The 25,396-nt window shown below is 44.1% G+C and overlaps 1 protein-coding gene and 1 long non-coding RNA gene across 5 annotated transcripts in view; one reads left to right on the top strand and one right to left on the bottom strand.

Annotated features, from left to right (window-relative positions):
* Positions 1-25,396, top strand: part of LOC146352982 (tumor necrosis factor receptor superfamily member 1A-like) — a 74,855-nt gene that overhangs the window by 31,371 nt on the left and 18,088 nt on the right. For both annotated transcript variants that reach the window (XM_084835364.1, XM_084835363.1), the window contains exons 3-8: positions 4,441-4,569; positions 5,034-5,180; positions 8,000-8,084; positions 9,452-9,522; positions 9,677-9,799; positions 17,861-17,898. In XM_084835364.1, coding sequence (XP_084691490.1) covers positions 4,441-4,569; positions 5,034-5,180; positions 8,000-8,084; positions 9,452-9,522; positions 9,677-9,799; positions 17,861-17,898 — 593 coding nt within the window. The remainder of the gene's footprint in view (positions 1-4,440; positions 4,570-5,033; positions 5,181-7,999; positions 8,085-9,451; positions 9,523-9,676; positions 9,800-17,860; positions 17,899-25,396) is intronic.
* Positions 1,037-25,396, bottom strand: part of LOC146352983 (uncharacterized) — a 79,668-nt gene continuing 55,308 nt past the window's right edge. For 2 of the 3 annotated variants that reach the window (XR_014787907.1, XR_014787906.1), the window contains one exon: positions 9,827-16,143. This is a non-coding gene — a long non-coding RNA (uncharacterized LOC146352983). The other variant, XR_014787904.1, reaches the window with a different exon arrangement.

Here is a 25,396-nt window from a genome sequence, read left to right on the forward strand (position 1 = left end):
CCCATCAACAGTACATGTCTGGACCAAAAGGAAAAAGAGGAGGAAGCATATCCCCAGTCCTGGTGAAATAATTCTCTTGACTATTATTAACAATTCATTGCGTTTTGGAGAATTAATCTCTCCTTCCTCAGGAGCAAAGGCAGTCTGTTTGCAAAAACTGGAAGGTTTGTTTATGCTAGTCAAAGAGGGACATTTTCTTCGTGAAGATTATGGCTGGGTGACTTGCCACATCACTCACACGCCAGAAATGTATAATATCTCCATATGTTTTTGTTGTTGTTTATTTGGTCAGTCGCTTCCGACTCTTCGTGACTTCATGGACCAGCCCACGCCAGAGCTTCCTGTCAGCCGTCGCCACCCCCAGCTCCTCCAAGGTCAAGTCTGTCACCTCCAGAATATCATCCATCCACCTTGCCCTTGGTCAGCCCCTCTTCCTTTTGCCTTCCACTTTCCCTAGCATCAGCATCTTTTCCAGGGTATCCTGTCTTCTCATTATGTGGCCAAAGGACTTCAGTTTTGCCTTTAATATCATTCCCTCAAGTGAGCAGTCTGGCTTTATTTCCTGGAGTATGGACTGGTTTGATCTTCTTGCAGTCCAAGGCACTCTCAGAATTTTCCTCCAGCACCACAGTTCAAAAGCATCTATCTTCCTTCGCTCAGCCTTCCTTATGGTCCAGCTCTCGCCGCCATAGGTTACTACAGGGAATACCATTGCTTTAACTATGCGGACCTTTGTTGTCAATGTGATGTCTCTGCCCTTCACTATTTTATCAAGATTTGTCATTGCTGTCCTCCCAAGAAGTAAGCGTCTTCTGATTTCCTGGGTGCAGTCAGCGTCTGCAGTAATCTTTGCGCCTAGAAAGACAAAGTCTGTCACTGCCTCCATGTTTTCTCCCTCTATTTGCCAGTTATCAATCCAGCTGGTTGCCATAATCTTGGTTTTATTGAGGTTTAACTGCAACCCAGCTTTTGCACTTTCTTCTTTCACCTTCATCATGAGGTTCCTCAGCTCCTCCTCGCTTTCAGCCATCAAAGTGGTATCATCTGCATATCTGAGATTGTTAATGTTTCTTCCAGCGATTTTAACTCCAGCCTTGGCTTCATCAAGCCCAGCACGTCGCATGATGTGTTCTGCGTACAGGTTGAATAGGTAGGGTGAGAGTATACAACCCTGCTGTGCTCCTTTCCCAATCTTAAACCAGTCCGTTGTTCCGTGGTCTGTTCTTACCGTTGCTACTTGGTCGTTATACAGATTCCTCAGGAGGCAGACAAGATGACTTGGTATCCCCATACCACCAAGAACTTTCCACAATTTGTTATGATCCACACAGTCAAAGGCTTTAGAATAGTCAATAAAACAGAAATAGATGTTTTTCTGAAACTCCCTGGCTTTTTCCATTATCCAGAGGATATTGGCAATTTGGTCTCTAGTTCCTCTGCCTTTTCGAAACCCAGTTGTACATCTGGCAATTCTCGTTCCATGAATTGCTGGAGTCTATCTTGCAAGATCTTGAACATTACCTTACTGGCATGTGAAATAAGTGCCACTGTTCGATAGTTTGAACAATCTTTGGTGCTTCCCTTTTTTGGTATGGGGATATAAGTTGATTTTTTCCAATCTGTTGGCCATTCTTGTGTTTTCCAAATTTGCTGGCATATGGCATGCATCACCTTGACAGCATCATCTTGCAAGATTTTAAACAGTTCGGCTGGGATACCGTCATCTCCTGCTGCCTTGTTATTAGCAATGCTTCTTAAGGCCTATTCAACCTCACTATTCAGGATGTCTGGCTCTAGCTCACTGACCACACTGTCAAATCTATCCCTGATATTATTATCCTTCCTATACAGATCTTCCATATATTCTTGCCACCTTTTCGTGATCTCTTCTGCTTCTGTTAGGTCCTTGCCGTCTTTGTTTTTGATCATACCCATTTTTTCCTGGAATTTACCTCCAATGTTTCTAATTTTCTGGAAGAGGTCTCTTGTCCTTCCTATTCTATTATCTTCTTCCACTTCCGTGTATCGCTTGTTTAAAAATAATTCCTTATCTCTTCTGGCTAACCTCTGGAATTTTGCATTTAATTGGGCATATCTCTCCCTATCACTGTTGCCTTTTGCTTTCCTTCTTTCTTGGGCTGCTTCCAGTGTCTCAGGAGACAGCCATCTTGCCTTCTTGGTTTTCTTTCTCTTTGGGACGTTTTTTGTTGCCGCCTCCTGAACAATGTTGTGAACTTCTATCCATAGTTCTTCCGGGACCCTATCTAGTCTAGTCCCTTAAATATATTCTTTACCTCCACTGCATATTCATGAGGAATATTAGTGAGCTCATATCTGACTGATCTGTGGGTCTTCCCTATTTTCTTTAGTCTGATTCTAAATTGTGCAATAAGAAGTTTGTGATCTGAACTACAATCAGCTCCAGGTCTTGTTTTTACCGACTGCATAGATATCCACCACCTTTGGCTACAAAGGATGTAGTCAATCTGATTTCGGTGTCGACCGTCTGGTGAAGTCCATGTATAAAGTCGTCTCTTAGGTTGTCGGAAGAGAGTGTTTGTTATGCATAGTGAGTTGTCTTGGCAAAATTCTATCAGCCTATGTCCTGCTTCATTTTGTTCTCCCAGACCATGCTTGCCTGTAATTCCAGGTGTCGTTTGACTACCCACCTTAGCATTCCAGTCTCCTGTAATGAAAATAACATCTTTTTTTTTGGCGTACTATCCAGTAGGTGCTGCAGACCCTCATAGAACTGATCTACTTCGACTTCTTCAGCATCTGTGGTTGGGGCATATATTTGGATCACTGTGATGTAAATGGCTCACCCTGATTTCGAATTGAGATCATTCTGTCATTTTCTGGATTGTATCCAAGCACTGCTTTAGCCACTTTATTATTAATTATGAAGGCTACTCCATTTCTTCTGTGGTCCTCTTGTCCACAGTAGTAGATCTGGTGATCATTTGATGTGAAGTGGCCCATTCCAGTCCATTTCAGTCCACTGACACCCAAAATGTCTATATTTAATCTTGACATCTCCCCAGTAACCACATCCAATTTGCCCTGGCTCATAGCTCTTGCATTCCAGGTTCCTATGGTGTGTTGATCTTTAGAACATCGGATTCGTCGTTCACTACCAGCACCATCGGCTGCTAGCCGTCCTTTCGGCTTTGAGCTAGCTGTGTCATCACATCTGGGGCTAGTTGAACTTATCCTCTGTTCCTCCCCAGTAGCATTTTGACCATCTTCTGACCTGGGAATCCCATCTTCTGATGGTATACCGACATATCTCTGGTTGTACTGATCCATTTAGTTTTCATGGCAAGAATATTGGGGTGGGTTGCCATTTCCTTCCCCAGGGATCGTATTTAGTCTGACCTCTCTGCCATGACCTTTCCGTCTTGGGTGTCCCTTCACGGTTTAGCTCATGACGTCATTGAGGTGCTCAAGCTTCAGCACCACGACCAGGTAACGATCTCCTTTGCTGAAGATCTCCATATGTACCTACCTGCAAATTAAGATCTTTAGTGGAGGACTTCTTGTGGTTATGCCTTCCATCTCAGAAGAGGCAGGTGGCTGCCACATAGAAGTTCTTCTTGGTGGTGGGGTTCAGTTGTGGAACACTCTCTCCAGAGGGATGAGGTTGGAGCCTGCCTGCATTATTGTTGTTTTGGTGCCAGGCAAAGACCTTCTTTATTTTCTCAGGTTTTAAAATATATTATTTTAATTAAGCTGACTATGTCATGCTACTTTTTTTGAACGTATGGCCCTTTAGTTTATATGTTTAGTTTACATTTTAATGGAGGGGGGGTTACTTTCTTGTATATCACCCTTCAAATATGATTGAAGGTAGGGTTTAAAACACCTGGAATGAATGAATGAATGAATGAATGAATGAATGAATGAATAAAATATAAACCATATATTTACTTCAGCATAATAAGTAAGAGAGCATATTAGAATAGTAAGGACCACCACCACCTTGCCGCTTTTTTGCAGGTGTCTGAGTTTGTACTGTTTCATGCAAGTGAGCACCTGCAGCAATCTAAATGGTAACCAAGCCAGTGCTTATGCTCCACCCCTACTCCCTTATTGGATCAGCCAGTACAGATTACACTTGAGACCACAGCCTGGGTTGCTTTTATCATGTAATTGCCTTGCCTCAATATTTATTCAACTCTCCTGTGTTTTCGACAGCTATTTTTCTTCTTTCCACAGAGAAGTCTGTTAAGGAGGGAAAGACAGAACAGCTGCACAATACTTTTGGTTGGTAGTGCTAGAAGCTGCAGGTCTGGAAGCACCCTAACTTCTATTTTACCTCTGCTCCCAGATGACACTAAATTGACAATTTCATTCTATGTTCAGCTCTGCATTTCTTGTCTCAATGGGTGACTTTTCCCCCCTGTGCCTTTCACTTACAGTTGTGCAATTATTTTGCAGGAACGTATGTTGCACAACACTGTTTAGGAGAAGATAAGACAACCACTTGCTTAGAATGCCCGCAGGGTACCTACATGTCTCAAGAGAATTACTCAGATAAGTGTTTGGGATGCCAAGACTGTCGTTCAAGTAAGTCTGTTCTTCATATGTTTGGTTAGAGTAGTAGTGAGTGGCAGTGAAATATATACATTTGGAACTTCGTATATGGGCTGAGTGGGGAGAATGAGCAGGGATAAAATGAATCAGGAATCAAATTACAAAGGGGTTAAATGGTGGGTAGGAGCGTAATAACATAAACCTGTTAAGAATGTTATGTGAGGCTTTTCGATGCAAGATTTACTTTGGGAGCATCAGATAAATGTTTGTATACTGCTTTTTCTTAAGATCAAAGCATTTTATAGAAATACTATATAAAATGTGAACACAAATAATAAATAACTAGCCAGATCTACAAATTCCATTTTTTTAAAACTGTATCAAAAAGGGATTAATTTCTGTTTACTGTTCAGTCTGCTCTGTTGCCACATGGCCCAGTATGATCTATGTAAAATTAGTAAATTCTGTCTCCTTGACCCCCACAACTCTTTTCCTAGACTTTGGGCAGATAGTAGTATCCAGTTGTACCCCTGAGGGAGATACAGTCTGTGGCTGTGCTGAAAATCAGTATCGGACTAGCCACACTTCTGAGTTCTTTTGCAAGAACTGCAGTCCCTGTCACAATGGAACAATCAGGCAAACGTGTGAGTATGATCAGAACAGAATCAATGTGAGTCTACTTGCCCCATCATTCATCCTGGAAACAGACCCTCTGACTACAGCAATGCTGTTTGTCTTCACTGCGATCTCTTTGTGTGCTAACAAAATTTCTTTCCTTCAATCGTCCTCCCTTCTCCTCAGCTTTATGTGTTCTTTTAAACTTATGATCTGTCTTTGAGCCCTTTAGTACCTTCAAGGCATTATTAAATATAAAAACTGAATGCAGTAATAGTAGCACCATAAATGCATATGGAGCTTCAACAAAAAGACAGGTCTCTGCTCAAAGAAGCTTACAATCCAATCACAATAAAATGTGCCAGCAACGAAACCAAAAGAAAACAAAGCACATTAAAAGCCGCAGCAAAGAGCTAAAAATACTTCAGCTAGCCATCCCAAAGTTCTTGTGGGATAAAGGTCTTAACAGCAGCTCTTTTGGGGGGAAGGAAATTTCATAATGAAGATGAAAATGTGTTGCCTCTCATGGCAATCATCCTCATCTCAGTCTAAGAAAGAATATGGAGCAAGGCTTTATGTAATGACCTGGGTGAGCAGGGAGGGTCATACAGGAGAAGGAACTTCCTGGATATCTAGAACCATGGAGGGTTTAAAGCTTATTATCTTGAACTCTGCTCATAAAACATTTGGTATCTAGTGGAGCTGCTGGGGCAATTCCCCTATGAGGAAAGGTTAAAAAGTGTGAGGCTTTTTAGCTTAGAAAAATAGTGAGTAAGGGGGGACGTGATAGAGGTGTATAACATTATGCTTGCTGTGGAATAAGGTGAAGGAGGGAACAATCCTATGGCCGCTAGACAGCGGCTAGATGCCCATAGGATATCATGTTATCTGGGAACCAACCTTGGGGCCTGTGCTGGAGAACCAACCTCCCCCTACTTCTGCGCTGCCTCGGAGGCAGCACGCGAAGTAGCCCCCTTCCCCGCTCCATCCTCCCGTGGCTAGACAGCCGCAATCGGCTGTCTAGCCAAAAATGCAGGGCAGGAGAAGCGTGGAGGGAATGATCCCCTCCGTGCTTCTCCTGCCCTGCTTTGGATAGGCGGTCGCCTCTGAGTTCAGAAGTGGCCGCCTATCTGGATAGGACTGTGCCCTAAGGAGATGTTTTTCTCCCTCTCTTGTAGAACTAGAACCCAGGGTCATGCAGTGAAGATGAACAGTGGGAGATTCAGGACAGATGGAGAGAAGTACCTCTTCACACAGCACATAGTTAAACTATGGAATTCATTGGCACAAGATGTAATGATGGCTACCAACTTGGACAACTTTAAAAGAGGATTAGACAGTTTCATGGAGAATAGGGCTATCAATGGCTAGTAGACATGATGGCTATATAATTACCTCCAGCGTTGGAGGCAATATGCCTCTGTATAACAGCTACTGGGGAATGCGAGTGGGAACACGGTGCTATTATATTTATTCATTCATTCATTCATTCATTTCATTTCTATTCCGCCCAATAGCCAAAGCTCCCTGGGCAGTTCACAATAATTAAAACCACAAATTGCAGCATAAAACAATATAAAAAATGAAAGCTTAAAACCACAATGTAACAGTACAACAGAATAAAACCTAGCAGCAATGCAGAGATTTAAAATACAGATTTAAAACACCAAAGGTAAAAGACTAGGAAGCTAAAGTGCTAAAATACTGGAGAATAAAAAGGTCTTCACCTGGCACCGGAAGGAGCACAATGTAGTCCTGCTTGTGTGTTTCACGTGGCCAGCTGGTTGGCACTCTGGGAACATAATGCAGGACTGATCCAGCAAGGGCTCTCTTTTGTTTTTCTGACAGGAATAAATTCAACAAATGCATTCTTTCCCAGCACAGAGCTGGGAAAGCATAAAGTTTTATCAGTTGAAAAATAAAGCAATACTTCACTGCTACCATGGAGCTTTTCTTCTTCCTCCACTCCCTAGGTATCCATATCCATAGCCTTCTCCACTTGATCATCCATTTAATATAATTTATAAAGAAGTTTCTTCATTCTTCCACATCTCTCTGCTTATGTATGCACATACTCACCCCAGATAGGGGCCGCCTCTTCTTTTGTTTTTGATTCTGCCGCTGCCCATCAGTGTCTGAACACTGTTGCTCTATAGCACTTCCCTTCCAGTTTCTTGTAAGTGAGCTTTTTCTCTCTATACTCCCTATAATCCATCAACATTATCCTCCAACTGCCTAGAATGTCATGCTCTTCTGCTCCTCGATCCATTGTGAAACATTTTTCCCATGCACCACTGTGGTGGAGTGATTCCTTCTCCTCTAGCCCTTATATTTGTTCATCTGTTCTGTACCCCCCCCCCCACCAAGGGCATAACTAGAAGTACCACAGGGGGTCTGTGATCAGAATCTCCCACAATGTATTGAAAATGGAATAGCAGTCCCATCGGCCCTGAATCAGATTAATATCATGATGCAGGAGGAGGAGGAGTTTAACTCTACCTTTCCCTCCTAATGTTGCTTTCTGGTTGAAATCACACTTCTGAAGTTGCTATTTGCTCCCTGAGGGAAAACATACAGGTAGTATATGAGTACCTGTATATTATCCTCCACAGGCTGGCCCTGCCATTTTAATCAGGAAACAGCATGGGGTGTGGGGGAGGATTAAACTCCTTCCTCTAGCACTGCAGCCTGGTTGGGGCACCCCACAGCTCTTGATACATTTTCTTTAAAACCACAAGAAATCCTGAACACAAATATTCTGCATCACATCTAGTTTGGCCCTGGATAATCAGTGTTGGAATATTGTTTCTTGTTAATCATTATGGGCTTCTCTCACTTTTCTTCCCAGGTACAACATTCAGTGACACAGTATGTGAGTGTCACTATGGATTCTTTCTCCAGACAGCTGAAAGCAGCTGCTCCCCATGCAGCAGGTGGGGAATCTCATTGTCTAGTCCTTTAAACATATAAGGGCAACCCGTCAGCCACATTCTGCCCATAGCTGATTTCTGTGTGGCCCATAGGACCCCTCCCCACTCCCTCCAGCTGATTCTCTGCCCCGTTCCCTGGCTGATTTGTGCTGGAAATAGCTGAGGAGTGTGTTCCTCAGCTGTTCCTAGCATTAATCCACTGGGCAGTGAGAGAAGTTGTCTGATGGGATTGCTGCATCATGCCCCTCTCCACTGCCCAGTGGTTTAGTGCTGTAAATAGCTGAGGAGCCCCCCAGTTGGTGCACTCCTTAGCAAAATAGTGCTGGGAAAAACCATCATGTGCCTCCCTGCTGTCCAGCTGATTGGCCCTGGGATCTCAGTGTGTCAGGAGGGAGGGTTTAAACCTCTCCCATCCATGTATGCTGAGACTGGACAGGGAAAGATACGTGGATGCAGAGGAAGGGTTCTTGTGTGTGTGTGGGGGGGGTATGTTTGTGTGAGAGAGATGCGGTGGGGAAGCCAGACCTGCCCACTGCCCGCTCCCTCTACGGCCACTGCTGGCATGCAGCCCTCTGTGGCAAAAAGGTTGCCATCTATTATTTATCCTAGTGGGGTACTGTGGCTTAGTTATTGTCTTGAACCTTGGCAGCTCCTGTAGAGCTGGGAGGAGCAACAGTGGGTGGACCTTCTGCTAAGTAATCACATCTGTGAGTGCTGAATTAAAGAACAGTTGTGTTTGAGGCCTGCTGATTCTGCAGTCATTCCTTCTATCTATACAACTCCATCCCTACTGCAAAATGTGGGACTACATTCTTGCAAAGAAACAAGTCACTGAAGGGGCCTTCATTATGTGTAGAACTATACATGATGAGGGAAACTCAGGGTTTCCAAAGGCATGTTTTCCGCATAAGTCAAATGCAGAGTTGGAGAGGATAGCAGCTAAGAGCAGGATACCTAACTCCTGTTCCCCAATTCCCCCTGGGAATGGACCCTCCCCCTCATTTTAAATTACTTTTCTCTTCAGCCAGCTCTGAGACCAGACAGCACTGGCAAGGGAGAATCAGCAGACACCGGAAGGATTAAGCATCTTTTGCTCCTACCTGCTGATCCTCCCTTGCAATGCACCTACTGATCGCCATATTCAGGTTGTTTTGGCCAAACAGTTTTGGGAACACATTTACCAAGATAATGCCTATTTCCACCCTGTGATGACCCATTTTAGGGGCCAATTGGATAGCTTCATTTGAGTAACTTAACTCTCCATGTTTCCTGTCACTGAGTAGAGATTCAAGGGACAATGAAATAGGAGCAATCTAAGTGCTAGTAGCATTTTCCTCCTTTGCAACCCAACTCTCCTTTTCAACTTTCAGCTGCAGTGAGCAAGATTGCAAGGCACGCTGTGAGGCAAGCAACTCAGTGACAAACCCACCAAATTCCCCGGGTGAGTTCTGCAATCATCCCTCTAATACCTGGTCCCTTTCCATGCCACTTTTCCTCTTTGCTCTATCTCCTGTCCTATCTTCATTTTTCATCACATTTGTTCTCAGATCCTTTCCAACCTGCCATCTCCAACATGTTTCTTTTTTTCCATGCAGAGCTCACATCACTCCTCAGCTCACTAGTTGTCATATTTGGAGCTGGCTGTTTATTGTTGTTGGCAAGGAAAATCATCACTCCACCATGTCAGAGGAAACTGAGCTCCACTTGCTGCTCATATCGTGAGTATAAGCTTTTGCCTGCTGGTAGGTGTAATGGAAATAAAGAAAAACAATAGAGCTCAGTCAGATGAATCACTGAACTGAAACAGACAGGGTCAGACACTTCAGAGGAACCTAGCTAAGACAGCACATGGTTATTATTTACAGTCTTTTGCATACATTAGCATAGGATTGCAGATCTCAGGGTCTGACCTTAAACTTCAGGGTTTTAGCTTCGGGATCCCCAAGGTCAAGGGTATGTTGTCCGATTAACCTTGATGACTGTGGCTCCATGGAGGTGTGTTACACAGGATTACATACAGCTTCCAGTCAAGGTTTTGAAAACCCAAGCCTGCAACATGGCTTCTCTGAGGACCAAATGTAATAGCCAAACTTTCCCATATCTAAGTTCTGATTAGGATATGGTAATTACAGTATAGCATTTCAGTTGAAGTCAGCATCTGTAGCTCTGACATTACTTCTCAAGAGAATCAGTACAACATAGTAGATTGTGTTGTGGGAACAACAAATTACTGAGACACCCCTGTACCAAAACTAGTTACCGAAACTCAACACCTCATAACTGTGCAAACCACAGCACACATCTCTAGTTGCTTCTACACTACCTGATCCCTCTGGAATTAACATCATTAATGCATTACATTTTTCTGGAGAATCCACATAATATCACTGCTGAATGTTTACATTTCAGTGTTTTCTTGCATTGCCCTCATCATTTTTCAGACCTGACTTGTGGCAATTCCTTTAAAACTTAAAATCTAATTGCAGCACCAGCCTGTCTAGTATCGTCTGGCAAAATATTACTGAAATTTTTCCTGTTTGTCCTTCAGCTAGTAAGCTCCTGGTACCTCCTTCCAAAATAGACTTTTTAATTAGCTGTTTCCTATTTCCAGCTCATGCAATTCTATTGTTCGTTGTTTTATTGTTTATTATTGCAGTTATTTTTAATTGTAGTTTTAAATTAACAAGCAGAGTACACATGCATAGGACTGCAGTGTAAAATCCTGGATTTTACTTCTACTCTGGGGATTGTGGGAGGAAGGGGTTTAAAGGAACCAGAACTTCGGCAAATTGAGTGAGTCTATTAATTTTTGGTGCTTCCAGATGGATGACTCCTAGTGACATCCATCTGGATAAAAAAAAACATTGTGCAGTTATTCCACCTTCTCCTCAATGGATTTTCTGCTCTAAGCAAAAAGACAGAAGAAACAGTGGGAAAACATGGGGAACAAAGAAGAACTCATCATCTGGACTCCCTGTTAAATTCTGTGAACAAGGCAGAGTGATTGCACAGTAAAACCCTCAACAGAGCATTCCTAGATGAGGGATACGTGGCTACAAGTGAGAAGGATCTTGGAATTGTTGTCGATCACAAGCCGAATATGAGCCAACAATGTGATGTGGCTGCAAAAAAGGCAAATGCTCTTTTGGGCTGCATTAATAGAAGCATCGCTTCCAAATCCCAGGAAGTACTAGTTCCCCTCTCCTCAGCACTGGTTAGGCCTCATCTGGAATACTGTGTCCAGTTCTGGGCACCACATTTTAAGAAGGATGCAGACAAACTGGAGAAGGTTCAGAGGAGGGCAACAAAGATGATCAGGAGACTGGAAACAAAGCCCTGTGAAGAGAGACTGAAAGAACTGGGCATGTTTAGCCTCGAGAAGAGAAGACTGAGGGGAGATATGATAGCGCTCTTCAAGTACTTGAAAGGTTGTCCCAGAGAGGAAGGCCAGGATCTCTTCTCGATCATCCCAGAATGCAGGACACGGAATAATGGGCTCAAGTTACAGGAAGCCAGACTCTAGCTGCACATCAGGAAAAATTGCCTGACTGTTAGAGCAATACGACAATGGAACCAATGACCTAGGGAGGTGGTGGGCTCTCCCACACTGGAGGCATTCAAGATGAGGCTGGACAGCCATGTGTCAGGGATGCTCTGACTTGGATTCCTGCATTGAGCAGGGGGTTGGACTCGATGGCCTTGTAGGCCCCTTCCAACCCTACTATTCTATGATTCTATGCTTTTCATGCAAAAGGTCCCAACATCATTCCCTGGCATCTTCAGGTAGGGCTGGGGAAGATTCCCATCTATAAATCCTGGAGAGCTCAGCTAGTCAGTGTAGACAAAACCAAGCTAGATGGATGGATGGTCTAACTTAGTATAAGGCAGCTTCCTATGTTTGCATTCCTTTATTGTAAAACAGCTTACCCAAGACATAGCTGCTTCCCTTGGGTCCTCCCTTTTTGCCCTTGGACAGTTAAAGGACCTTGCAGTTCTAGGGGGAAAGGAGTGAGGAACACACACATAGCCAGTTGTGACGTAACCCTCCCTCAGGTCCATCTGCCTCTGCTTTGGGACAGCTGTCCTCACTGTCCCACAAGCTTCAGCCCCTAAATTCACCACATAAAAGAGACACCCAATGTGCTTAACTGGTTCCCTTTACCCAACCAGGAGAATACTCAGGAAAAACACTATTGGTAGCGCAGAAAGATGAACAAGATGTGGGATTTTATAATTTAAAAACAAATTAAAGTTTATTTAATACAAGAGATGTTATATCTTATAAATAATCATTCAGTCCCTACCTACTCTACCCCTTTTAACTCCTATTCCCGCAACCCCACTATTTACATGTAGCTTTAACAAACCTTAAGGCCCGGTCTCCCCAGTCTCCAAATGCTATCTCCATCTAAGCAACCAACTGCTCCTGCCTTTATAAAACTCTGTCTCCTCACACACACAAGGCCCACCCACCTTTCATTCACTCACCACCAGTTAACCTTACTTATCTGGGTTCTGTTTAACACAGCAAATACATATAAACGGTAATATAAACTCCACATGGCAAGCATTGTGATTTTGTCACACCAGACAGCAGCAGATCCAAGTGCCATTGCCTAGCAGCTCATCTGAGGCCCATCTCCTACATCTGGCTTCTCCCTCTCTGACCTTGGACAGTGCAACCACCTGCAGTTCTTGGGTAAAGGGAGGACATGCTACTTCAGCAAAATGCCATGAGCTAAAGGGAGTAGAACCAGCCCCAATGTTACTGTAGTGTAGTTCTCCAACCTGGTATGCTCCAGATGTTTTGGACAACAACTCTCAGGATTCATGACCTTTGGCTATGCTGGCTGGGGCAGATGGGAGTTAAAAGCCCAAACACCTGAAGGGCACCAGGTTGGGACGGTTACTGTGGTGTAGTGGGTTTTTGTAAGCCATCTTGAATATCCTTCTGGGTTTGAAAAGCTGGATAGAAATCAAATAAATACATAAATTCCATAGAGATAGAAAATGACTAAAGTCACACACACAGCCCAAGCTTCTATGAAAAATGACATTGGCTGTGATTTGCTCAGGGTGCAGAGTGGGGTCACTCTATCCCTTGGCATCATTGGCATATTACTCCCCCCACACCCTTCATGGTTGTCTTACCCCCGTTCTTTTTTGTCTCTCTGCTGGGACATTGTAGTTATTGATCAGGTTGTTGGTATTGTTTATTTCATTTATAAAGACAAAATAAATAAAAAGTATTCATAAAAGAAAATAAGCACTAGAACACAACCCATGACCCCAGACAGGGTTTTTTCTCCCATTGTGCTGAATGAGGCTTTGACCTCTCAATGACCACAGAAATAACAGAGACGTCCCTCAACTGACAGGGCACATATCAAAGCCCAATTCCTTAAATGCGATCAAGCGTGATCTTGAGGCTTTGGTCCATTGCCTTAGGATGTAACTCATTCACAGCTTCCATACAGAGATCCTGTACATGATCCTGTACAGAGGTCCTGTAAATGGGGGCTGGTTTCGGTCTCTTTCCCACAACAAACCCATTACTGTCTCTTCATCAGTAAGTCCCATTGTGGTCAATGAGGTCCTCTGGGTTAAAATGGGGGCTAGTTTCCCTCTTTGTGTTCTCTACCCCCCCCCCACTTTCCCAGCACAAGCATATATGTGTCTACTTGGAAGTAACACCCATTGTGCTCAATGAGGCTTGCCCCTGAAATGCAGGTGCATCTGGACTTTCAGGGGAAAGGAGAAAGGGTGGGAGAGGGTGAAAGCCTCTCTTCACAGCAAAGCTGATTCCTTTTTTAAAATCTGGTACTCATCTATTAGCTTCTCCTTCCGTTGTCCTGGGCCAAGGAGGCAGGAACACTGATGAGGTAATCAGACCCAACCCAGACTCCACTCAGACTCCACCCAGCCATCAAGGAAATAATTCGATTAGAGCTCAGTGGAAACAGCACAGAGCCCCAGGCTACAGCAATGATAAGCCGGGACATTAAGCACTGTGGAAACTGGAAAAGGAGATGTGATTGGGGAAACATCGCAACAAAGTTGCAAACAAAGTGAAGCCGATAGTGTGGAAACACGCCTTAGGTCCAGGGTTTGTCCTGCCACATGTGTCAGGCCAGTGATGTACTGAGACAGCCCCATGGTTGTCATGGTTGCCATGAAGTCCCGAGCAGGCCCTATCAGGATAGCCTCCATGTGGATGTTGAAGTCCCCCAGAACCACTGTCCTAGGGTTCTCCAGCACCACCTCCGAGACCATCTCAGCCAGCTCAGGCAGGGAGACTGCTGGACAGCGGGGTGGGCAGCATACCTGTTCTGTCTCTTTGGCCCAACACAAGGTATAGACCCTCAAAACTGGTGCTAGGATGGATGGGTTTCCTCATGAGGGAGATGGAATCCTTCTACTGTCTGCCATTTTTTTTGCAACCTCCCCACTACTCCAGCCTTCCAGCTTGCAAGCACCATGCCACACCAGAAGATTTTTGCTTTTGTCAGGATTGCCCCTGTTGCCTTCTGAATCCTCCAATAGCCAGAATCAACATTCAGACAAAAGAGCTGCTTTCCAAGGCTTTAATTCCATTCAACCTAATGAAGCTTACAGATGCTAATTGCCTGAGACTCAGAGGAAATACAAAGGAATAGCCTACCAGGGGTTTCTAAGAGTTAGGATGTCAGTTGGTCTCCGTTTGGGGGAAAGCGTGGCAACTCTCTGAACTTAAAGAGTAGGAGGGGAAAGTCTCCCCCTCTCCCTTGGGGCCTCAGGGTGCAACTGTTGACGTCAAGCCAACAGTGCCTTGCCTTAGTGCCTGAGCTCAGCTCCCGCAACCTCTCGCTTGTGCCTGCGCCTCGCATCTAAAAGCTCAAGTTGTCTCTCCCTTTCCATGTCAGGGTCACTGTCACTCCCAGGAATGTGAGCGGGGGGGGGGGGCTCCCCTTCCAGCTGCGCCTCTGAAACCTGAGAGAGTTCCTCTCTGATGGATTGTATCCCCTCCTCATAATCAGAGCTGCTTTGGGACTCTATGGGCTCAGATCCAACCCTGACAGCTTTGTTACTACATTTAAACAAAATAAAGTTAGTTACACTATTCAGTGAAACTTCAGAATCAAAAAACAAAACAAAATTGAGTGCCAGCAGCACAAAGCAAGAGGATTGCATCAGTTTACTGAGAAATAAGCATTTCTATATAAAATGGGATTTCTCCCTGCTTTCTAAGGTCCAAGCCAGTCAGATAAGGCTTAGAGAGGGTAATTTCCCTGGCTCTTGCAATTTTTCAGACATCTTCAGGGCTGAGTGTACCAAAAAAGCCTTGGCACTGCTACCCCCGCATGTACCACCGCATTTCAGAGCACTAAGCAGCCATGGACATTTTAAAAAACAACAATATATTTCAGAATTGCACAAAGATAAAACCATGACAAAACCAAGCAAATAGCAACGTTTAATCCTCTAAATCCTTAACTTCAGTATGGGGATTGAGCACAAGCTTTTACCACCTGGAACTAGTTTAGGAAGCAATTAAGTTGCCACTAATGCTGTGAGTAGATGCATCACACCAAATAAACTCGTACTCATTTTTTTAGTAAATGATTAACAATGTTTAGAGATGGCAAAAAGCAACGCTTTTTAGGGGAAAGGACTGGCCATTTAGGACATGAAATGGATCTACAACTGGAAATGTAAGGAATGTGACAAAGAAAGGGTGGCATCCCCAACATGCCATCTAGCTTCACAGAGACAACATCTCCCACTGTGCCTCAGTCGCACATTTTCCTGTCCACACTTGCAAAGAGATTGTGCTGTTATTCCACTCTTTCCTCCTTAATACATTTTTTGTGGTAAGAAAAAAGAAGGAAGAAGCGGTGGGAAAACATGGGAGGATTATAATTGAATGATATCCCTCCGTAAAATTGTGTGAAGGAGGCATAGTGATTGCACATCAAAAGCCTTGTCTAAGAGCACTCAGAAAGTCTGACTTTCTTAACTCAAACATGGAGTCTTCAAATATACATCCACCAGTCATCTCTTCTTTTTGGAGGAAAGTTGTCAGCTGTAAAGAGAAATAGGAGGAGGAAACAACACACAGCAATATTAGTTACTTACGATAACTTAAGAACACCAAGAGTTGGCTAGACAGCTCTTATTGATTGAAAATACGTAAATATATTGATGTATTTTATCTCTCTTCAGTGTTATTTTGTTCATTTTGTAAAAATTGAAACAAACTGAAAGAACAGTACAGCTGCTTAGATCACTGTCCTACTGTCCCATCCTTTCCTCATTACATTTACACCCCCAATTTCCTCGCCCCCTCTTTCTTGTCACTGTAATAAATGTGTTTCTTTCTTTAGATTCTGAGTGGAAAGGTGTCTGTGTTTCATTTTGTATTGAGATGGAGGGGGTTGCAAAACAGTGATCTCTGAGGCTCAATACAGAATTCTCCTTCTGTTTTCTGACTCATGTGGAGCCACTGAGTTTGCAAGTAGTGAGAGGTCATGTTGTTTGCCAAGACTGAGAAGGGGGATTCTCCTCACACGCATTAGGTCAGCAAGAAAAGCAGAAAGACCTTTCATTGCTTTCAGAGATCTGTGGTTTCACCTGAGCCAGAGAAGGGAGTAAGAATTGCACTGAACTTCAGGGAGCTTGGGAGCTTTATAAAACAGCAATAGGTTTTTCACCATTTTAATAATTTCAGTGCAACAAGGAGGGGCGGAGAGGGAGGACTAACCCTTCCTTAACCCCTTTTCCCAATGTCCCATCAAGTAATACATAGGATGGGATGCAATTTGATAAAATTACACCATTTCAGAGAAAAAATCCATTGTGTTGCAGCTTCTCACTTCCCTGAGTGGTAAAGAGTTCCTGGGGACACCATTTTAGAGAGTTGGCTTCCTTGAAGGAGAGAGAGAGTACTGGGGCTCCTTCACACTGAGCTTTTATTCTGCGATTGAGATTGCTCCTTCACGGAAGTTTGTGGGCTCTTCACATGACGCTGTGATCATTCAAGGCGTCTCCTGCACTAAATGCCCTTTGTTCCATTTTTAAATAGATTGCAGATAATGAGCTATTGAATTACCCCATTGTGTTCCACTTGAGTTCTCGCCCTGAAAAGTGGAAAAGTGGCAAGAAGAGGAGCCAGTTCAATGAAAGAGAATGGAAGATTCAGATACGGGGAGAAGGAGGGGGAAGGGGATGGGGGGAAAGGAAGCACGTGAAAAAGGGAGTCACAGAATCATAGGGTTGGAAGAGCCCTATTAAAACGGAAGCAGAAAGCCCTGTTTTAAATGCAGGATTTTAGGCTGGTGTAGAGATTGCCCTGGAGACTCCTGTGGTGTTTCTGTAATATTTGTTTACAAATATACAAGCTGGGTATGGAAAAGAGGGCAACACCCAGTCATAGTGCTTGCATATATAGCAGTTCCCTCACAAGCAAACAGTATAAACTTGAAATCCCCAACCAGCTGCAAATACTCAGATTTGTGTTTTTGCTTGATACATTCCCACTCGTTTAGCCAAACACGAAGACATAACTCCAGTATGATAGCGGTTAGGCATGTTCAGTAGCTGTTAGGCATGGTCAGTAGCTGTTAGGCATGGTCAGTAGCTAGTAGCCACCACCATCAGCATTTATTAAAGAAACATCTTGCCATCAGTGCTCATTGAGGAAGCTCAACAGCTATAAGCAGAGGAAACTCCCATCAACAACAAACCAAGAAAAGAGAATCTAATTTGATGGCTGTGAGATTAATTTTTCTGGTTTTTTTCAGCTTCAGATCAGCAATCAACAAAAGAACTTGCTTCAAAGGTAAGCATTTGCAAAGGTAAGGATTTCCCACACATGTACCTGGAGCACAGATCAGGACTGTTTGCAGCTTACACCAAACACTCTTATTTCCAAGTACTGTTACTTCATACATATGGAGGGTGGGATGAAGTGGATAGGCAGACCTCAGGCTCTGAGATATTTATGAATGGCTTTGGAGTTTCTGTGTCTTGGATCACTAGTCTTCCTCATCCTCTTCTTTCCACAGGTGATTGTTTCTTTCATGAGAGTTCACATGCTATATATACTTCAATGGCATTAACATTTGGCCCAAATGACTTACAGTCAGGGCCAGAAATATTGGAGCAAGGATAACTGTTTTGGCAGTTGACCTCTGTACACCACCACATTGAAGTTGAAAGGAAACACACTCAGATGGGAGCGAAGTCAGGACTTTCAGCTGTAATTCAAGGGGTGTGACAAAAGTGGAGCACTAACCATTCAGGAAGGACAGCCAGTGGCATACACACACACCCATCGTTGGTGGCTCATAAGTGATGGAACAAACCAACATCATTTCAAACGTAAGGATCGCCTTTAATACCTGGATGAAAATCCTTTGCAGTCAATGACTGCCTGAAGTCTGGAACCCATGGACATGACCAAATGCTGAGTTTCCTCCCTCGAGATGCTTTGCCAGGCCTTTACTGCAGCTGCCTTCAGCTGCTGCTTGTCTGTGGGTCTTTCTGCCTTCAGTCTTGTCTTCAGTAAGTGAAAAGCATGCTCTATTGGGTTGAGATCAGGTGACTGACTTGGCCATTGAAGAACAGCCCACTTCTTTGCCTTCAGAAACTCTTGGGTAGCTTTTGCTGTATGTTTTGGGTCATTATCCGTCTGCAATATGAAGCGGCGCCCTATCAGTTTGGCAGCATTCAGCTGAATCTAAGCAGAAAGTATAGCCCTATACACTTGAGAATTCATCCTGCTGCTTTTATCAGCAGTCAGGTCATCAATAAACACCAGTGACCCAGTTCCATTGGCAGCCATACATGCCCATGCCATAACACTGCCTCCACCATGTTTGACAGGTGATGTGGTATGCTTTGGATCATGAGCTGTTCCTTTCCTTCTCCATACTTTTCTCTTCCCATTATTCTGGTACAAGGTAATCTTGGTTTCATCAGTCCAAAGAATCTTATTCCAGAACTGGGCAGGCTTTTTTAGGTGTTTGCTGGCAAAGGCTAATCTGGCCTTTTGGTTCTTGAGCATCACCAGTGGTTTGCACCTTGTTGTGAAGCCTCTGTATTTACATTCATAAAGCCGTCTCTTGAATGTAGATGTTGACAGTGACATGCCTACCTCCTCAAGAGCATTCTTGACCTGGCTAGATGTTGTGAAAAGGTTCCTCTTCACCATGAGCAGAATTCTGCAGTCATCCACTTTAGTTGGCTTCCATGGTCTTCCAGGCGTTTTGCTGTTGCTGAGCTTGCCAGTTCATTCCTTCTTTTTCAGGATGTTCCAAACAGTTGTATTGGCCACTCCCACTGTTTTTGCTATCTCTCTGATGGGTTTATTTTGTTTCCTCAGCCTAATGATGGCCTCCTTCACTCGCATGGACATCTCTGTGGGCCTCATGTTGGGGGTTCCAGTGAACAGCTACCAAATGCAAATGTGACACTCAGAACCACCTCCAGGCCTTTGATCTGCTTGATTGGTCATGGGGTACCCAGGAAACAGGCCACACCTGGCCATGCAGCCATTCGTTCCATTACTTATGAGCCACCAACGATGGGTGTGTGTGTGTGCCACTGGCTGTCCTTCTTGAATGGGTAGTGCCCCACTTTTGTCACACCCCTTGAATTACAGCTGAAAGTCCTGACTTCGCTCCCATCTGGGTGTGTTTCCTTTCGACGTCCATGTGGTGGTGTACAGAGGCCAACTGCCAAAACAGTTATCCTTGCTCCAATATTTCTGGCCCTGACTGTATTTATTTATTTTATAGTAATTATATACTGCTTTTCCTCAAAGCAGTTAAAAGAGAGCAACAATAAAAAGACAGCAGTTCCAACATTAAAAAAGAATAGGTCTAGGACAGGTGGGGGACTCTTTTTTTTTTTTCTACCGGGGCCACATTTCCTCAGCAGTGACTGTATGCCAGGGAACACCAGCACCAGAACCCCCACCCTCAATTTATCTATTCATTCTCTCATCCTCACATCCCATCTAACCTAAGTTATAGGAAGATTTCTTCAGTGTAGTGTAAACTGGTGCAGCTTTGGAAGAGAACACATTTGAGTTTCATTTTAAAAAAACATGAAGCACTCATACCTAATATTTGTAAAGCATGACACCAGTATCTCATGTATTTTAGGGAAACAGAACAACAGAGAAGCTGGTGTGGGTGGAAAAGCCATGAGCCTTGTCAGAATCAGTGTAGCATATTTTCAGACACAGCCGATTCTTTCCTGCCTATGCATATTGGGAGCCAACCAAATTATGTTGGGGGAGATGGGGTGAAGAAAGGATCCTGGAAAGCTGTACAGGCTGGTTAGCAGAAAGGGATATTAACCAGGTGATCTCTAATCCTCTTTCCCTGCATTTCCTGAGTGGAGTTGGCTATATTAGATTGCAGACTTTCATCTCCAGGATGTGCCAGATGCACTGGGAGACAAGGCAGCCATAGCTGCTCTTGCCCATTCATTTCCCATGCCTGCTGTTTATTGCACACCTGGAAATCTGCTTGCCACAGCAGGTGATGGGAGGGGATTAAATGACAGGACTGGGGAAGGGTTTAATTTTGCATAATATGCTAACTGAAAAACAGCATGAAGTTGTATTAAATATATGATCAGCTCAAGAATGGTATTTGTTGCAAATAGAAACAATTCCTTCAGAACTGGAGTGGTTACAGAAAGGGTGGGTGTTAATGCTTCTCAAGCTAACAGTCTCTTTAAGATCTGTAGTTAAATTGATAAAATTAAGGACGCTTCCTTACATTTAGACATTTCATATGGAATTGCCACACTTGGTTTACTCACTTTGTGTGGATGCCCCACAAAATGTCATCTTTGAACCATTGTCTTCCTGTGTTTTCCCCCTTCTATATTTTCTCTTACTACAGAAAATGGAACTTTTTTGAGACAAACAGAAAAGTAGCACAGGTGTAGATGCCCATAGCACTGCTCTTCCACCTTTTAAAAAAGATGTGGTTTTGACTGGTGCAGTAACATTTCAGGAGATCGAACCCTATGGCCACGCCTCTTCACTTCCATACCTGAACACACTTTTGCCATTTCCATTTACCACCATTGAAAGATGTGTTTTTATTTCCTTGATCAATTATATTATGATTGGCTTCAATTTCTCATGGGAAACTGATCAGTCTGATTTAGGCTGCAATCCTGTACCCACTTATCTGAAAGTAAGTCCCAGGAGATTTACTTCTGAATAGAATTTACTGAATTTACTTCTGAACAGGCTAGTCTAGAACAATCACAAAGCTAGACACAAAAAGGGAAAAGAGGCTATGGAAGGACAAGACTCGCCAGTGGTGGTGACCTGCAAGGTGTGTGCAATGTTTGTTTTCTTGCCTGAGAACAACATGGCCTACACCTGCAACAAGTGCAAATTGATCACGCTGCTGGAAGAAAAAGTAAGTGGACTGGAGCGGCGACTGTCGACCCTCCGGGGAATAAGAGAACACCAAGAGTTCTTGGACAGAATGGGGGAACTACAGCAGCAAAGGGAAGACCAGAAGCTTGAAGAGCAACAGCAAGATGAGGCAGTGGGAAATGCTGAGGTGAAGAAAAATGGAGTAGAGGATACTCCTTGGAAAAGGGTGACAGTTAGGAGAAGAATAACTAGACGCCACTCTGCACCAGTGGAAGCTGTGGAACCGATTCCAGGTACTTGTGGATGAGACTGGAGGACAGCCTGGAGAGGAAGAATCACAGGGGAACCTACATGAGAGTGAGCAAGAGGCTGCAGGTCAGTCAAACAGAGGCGATAAAACCCAGGCCTACAAGAAGAAGAAGAGAAGAGTGGTAGTAGTGGGAGACTCCTTGCTGCGTGGGATCGAGACACAAGTATGTCGCGAAGGCCTGTGGACTCGCCAGGTATGTTGTCTCCCGGGAGGACGGATTAGAAATGTGACTGAAGGGTTGCCTGCACTCATAAAGCCCACTGACAGGTATCCCTTTCTTCTCATCCATGTGGGAACAAATGATACCACCAAGCAGAGCTACGAAGAGATCACGTCAGACTTTGAAGCTCTGGGAAGGAAACTCAAGAACTTTGGGGCCCAGATAGTTAGAAGAGGGATAGAAAGGGAACGAAAAATACTCCGGGTGAATGACTGTCTATGAAGGTGGTGCCGACGAGAGAGATTTGGATTCTGGGACCATGGGCTATACTTCCTGGAAGATGGGCTGTTGGCAAGGGATGGGTTGCACCTAACAAAGGATGGGAAGAATGTGTTTGCCCACAGCATGAAGAACTTCATCAGGAGGGCTTTAAACTGAATCCTACGGGGAAGGGAGACGTAATGTTGGGGGTAACAATGGACGTAGGCGCATGCACTGCAACGGAGAGAACAGCTCTGATAGCGCCCAATAATAGTCTTCAGACACATGTAGGAAGAAAGCCAGACTATGAAGCACATGGTCTTCAATGTCTATATACTAATGCCCAGAGTATGAGAAACAAACAGAACGAACTTGACCTCTTAATACAGGAGGGAAATTATGACTTGATCGGTATAACTGAGACTTGGTGGGATGACTCTCATGACTGGAATACAGCAACTGAAGGATATAACTTGTTCAAAAAGAACAGGAGGAACAGAAAGGGAGGTGGGGTTGCACGGTATGTGAAAAATACATATCTCTGCACAGAAATACAGGAGGATGAGCTTGGTAGCCCCATCGAGAGCATCTGGATCAAAATAAATGGAGCAAAGAATAAAAGGAACCTGGTGGTCGGAGTCTACTACCGGCCACCCAACCAAGGAGAAGATAAGGATGAAACTTTTGAAAAGCAAATAGCCAATGTTTCAAGGAAGCATGATGTAGTAGTAATGGGGGACTTCAATTTCCCCGATATTTGTTGGGAGACAAATTCTGCAAAACATGGTCCCTCCAGGAAATTCCTGACTTGTGTGGCGGATAACTTCCTCTTGCAGAAAGTAGAGGAAGGAACTAGAGGATCGGCTATCCTTGACTTGATCCTAACCAACAGTGATGACTTAGTGGATAAAGTAGCAGTTAGAGGAACTCTGGGGGAAAGTGACCATGTTATACTTGAGTTCATGGTTCTAAAGGAAGCACAAGCTGAGTGTAGCCAAATCTGTACCCTGGATTTTAGGAAAGCTGATTTTAATAAACTCAGAACAATGATCAGTAAGGTCCCATGGCAAGCGACGCTAACGAGAAAAGGAGTCCAAGATGGGTGGGAGCTTTTAAAAAAGGAAATTCTCAAGGCACAATCACAAACAATTCCAACAAGAAGAAAAGGTGGAAGACAACAGAAGAAGCCAATGTGGCTTCACAACAAGCTTAGAGATGACATGAAAACAAAAAAGGACACATATAGGAAGTGGAACGAAGGCCAAGCAACAAAGGAAGAGTACAGGCAGGTAGCACAGAATTGCAGGGATGGCATCAGGAAGGCTAAAGCTGAGAATGAGCTAAGGTTTGGGAGGGAGGCTAAAAACAACAAAAAGGCTTTCTTCAGCTACGCACATAGTAAAAGGCAGAGGAAAAAATGGTTGTTCAGCTATTAAAAAGGATGGCAAAACGATAACATGACAAAGAAAAGGCAGAGGTGCTCAATTCCTACTTTGGCTCAGTCTTCTCCCAAAAGAGGGTCTATGACCCCTCTGGCAAAGGCGAAGTGCAGGCTGAAGGGGCAGGATTGCAGCTTGAGACTGATAGGCATATGGTCAAGGAACACCTAATGACTTTGAATGAGTTCAAATCTCCAGGGCCAGATGAACTGCATCCTAGAGTAATAAAGGAACTGGCAGAAGAACTCTCAGAACCACTGTCTATTCTCTTTGAGAAATCATGGAGGACGGGGGAAGTGCCAGATGACTGGAGAAGGGCTAATGTTGTCCCTATCTTCAACGAGGGTAAAAAGGAGGAACCTGGGAACTACAGACCAGTCAGTCTGACATCAATCCCAGGGAAAATTCTGGAGCAGATGATAAAGCAATCCATCTGGAAGCACCTTGAAAACAATGCCATGATTACTCGAAGCCAACATGGATTTATCAAAAACAAGTCCTGCCAGACAAATCTGATCTCATTTTTTGATCAAGTAACCTCCCTTGTAGACCATGGGAATGCTGTAGACATCATATACCTCGACTTCAGCAAAGCTTTCAACAAAGTGCCCCATGATCTCCTGATGAGCAAACTAGTTCAAAGTGGGCTAGATGAAACAACGATCCAGTGGATCCACAGTTGGCTACAGAATCGGACTGAAAGAGTGCTTATCAATGGGACCTTCTCAAACCGGGGAGAGGTAATGAGTGGGGTACCGCAGGGCTCAGTCCTGGGCCCAGTGCTCCTCAACATTTTTATTAATGGCTTGGAGGAGGAGGTGCAGGGAATGCTGATCAAATTTGCAGATGACACAAAATTTGGTGAGATAGCTAATACTTTGGAAGACAGAAACAAAATTCAAAGGGATCTGGATCGACTGGAGCGCTGGGCAGAAAACAACAGAACGACATTTAATAGGGATAAATGCGAAGTTCTGCACCTAGGAAAAAGAAACCAAATGCACAGTTACAAGATGGGGGATACGTGGCTCAACAACACTACAAGCGAGAAGGATCTTGGAATTGTTGTCGATCACAAGCCGAATATGAGCCAACAATGTGATGTGGCTGCAAAAAAGGCAAATGCTCTTTTGGGCTGCATTAACAGAAGCATTGCTTCCAAATCCTGGGAAGTACTAGTTCCGCTCTACTTAGCACTGGTTAGGCCTCATCTGGAGTACTGTGTCCAGTTCTGGGCACCACACTTTAAGAAGGATGCAGACAAACTGGAGAGGGTTCAGAGGAGGGCAACAAAGATGATCTGAGGACTGGAAACAAAGCCCTATGAAGAGAGACTGAAAGAACTGGGCATGTTTAGCCTTGAGAAGAGAAGACTGAGGGGAGATATGATAGCACTCTTCAAGTACTTGAAAGGTTGTCTCGGAGAGGAAGGCCAGGATCTCTTCTCGATCATCCCAGAGTGCAGGACACGGAATAAGGGCTCAAGTTACAGGAAGCCAGATTCCGGCTGAACATCAGGAAAAACTTCCTGACTGTAAGAGCAATACGACAATGGAACCAATTACCTGGGGAGGTGGTGGGCTCTCCCACACTGGAGGCCTTCAAGACGAGGCTGGACAGCCATCTGCCAGGGATGCTCTGACTTGGATTCCTGCATTGAGCAGGGGGTTGGACTCGATGGCCTTGTAGGCCCCTTCCAACCCTAATATTCTATGATTCTATGATTCTATGAATAGACACATATAGGATTGTACTGTT

This window comes from Heloderma suspectum, chromosome 2, assembly GCF_057233095.1.
Source record: "Heloderma suspectum isolate Gila_16-S chromosome 2, 16-S_ref, whole genome shotgun sequence".
NCBI classification, from domain to species: domain Eukaryota; kingdom Metazoa; phylum Chordata; class Lepidosauria; order Squamata; family Helodermatidae; genus Heloderma; species Heloderma suspectum.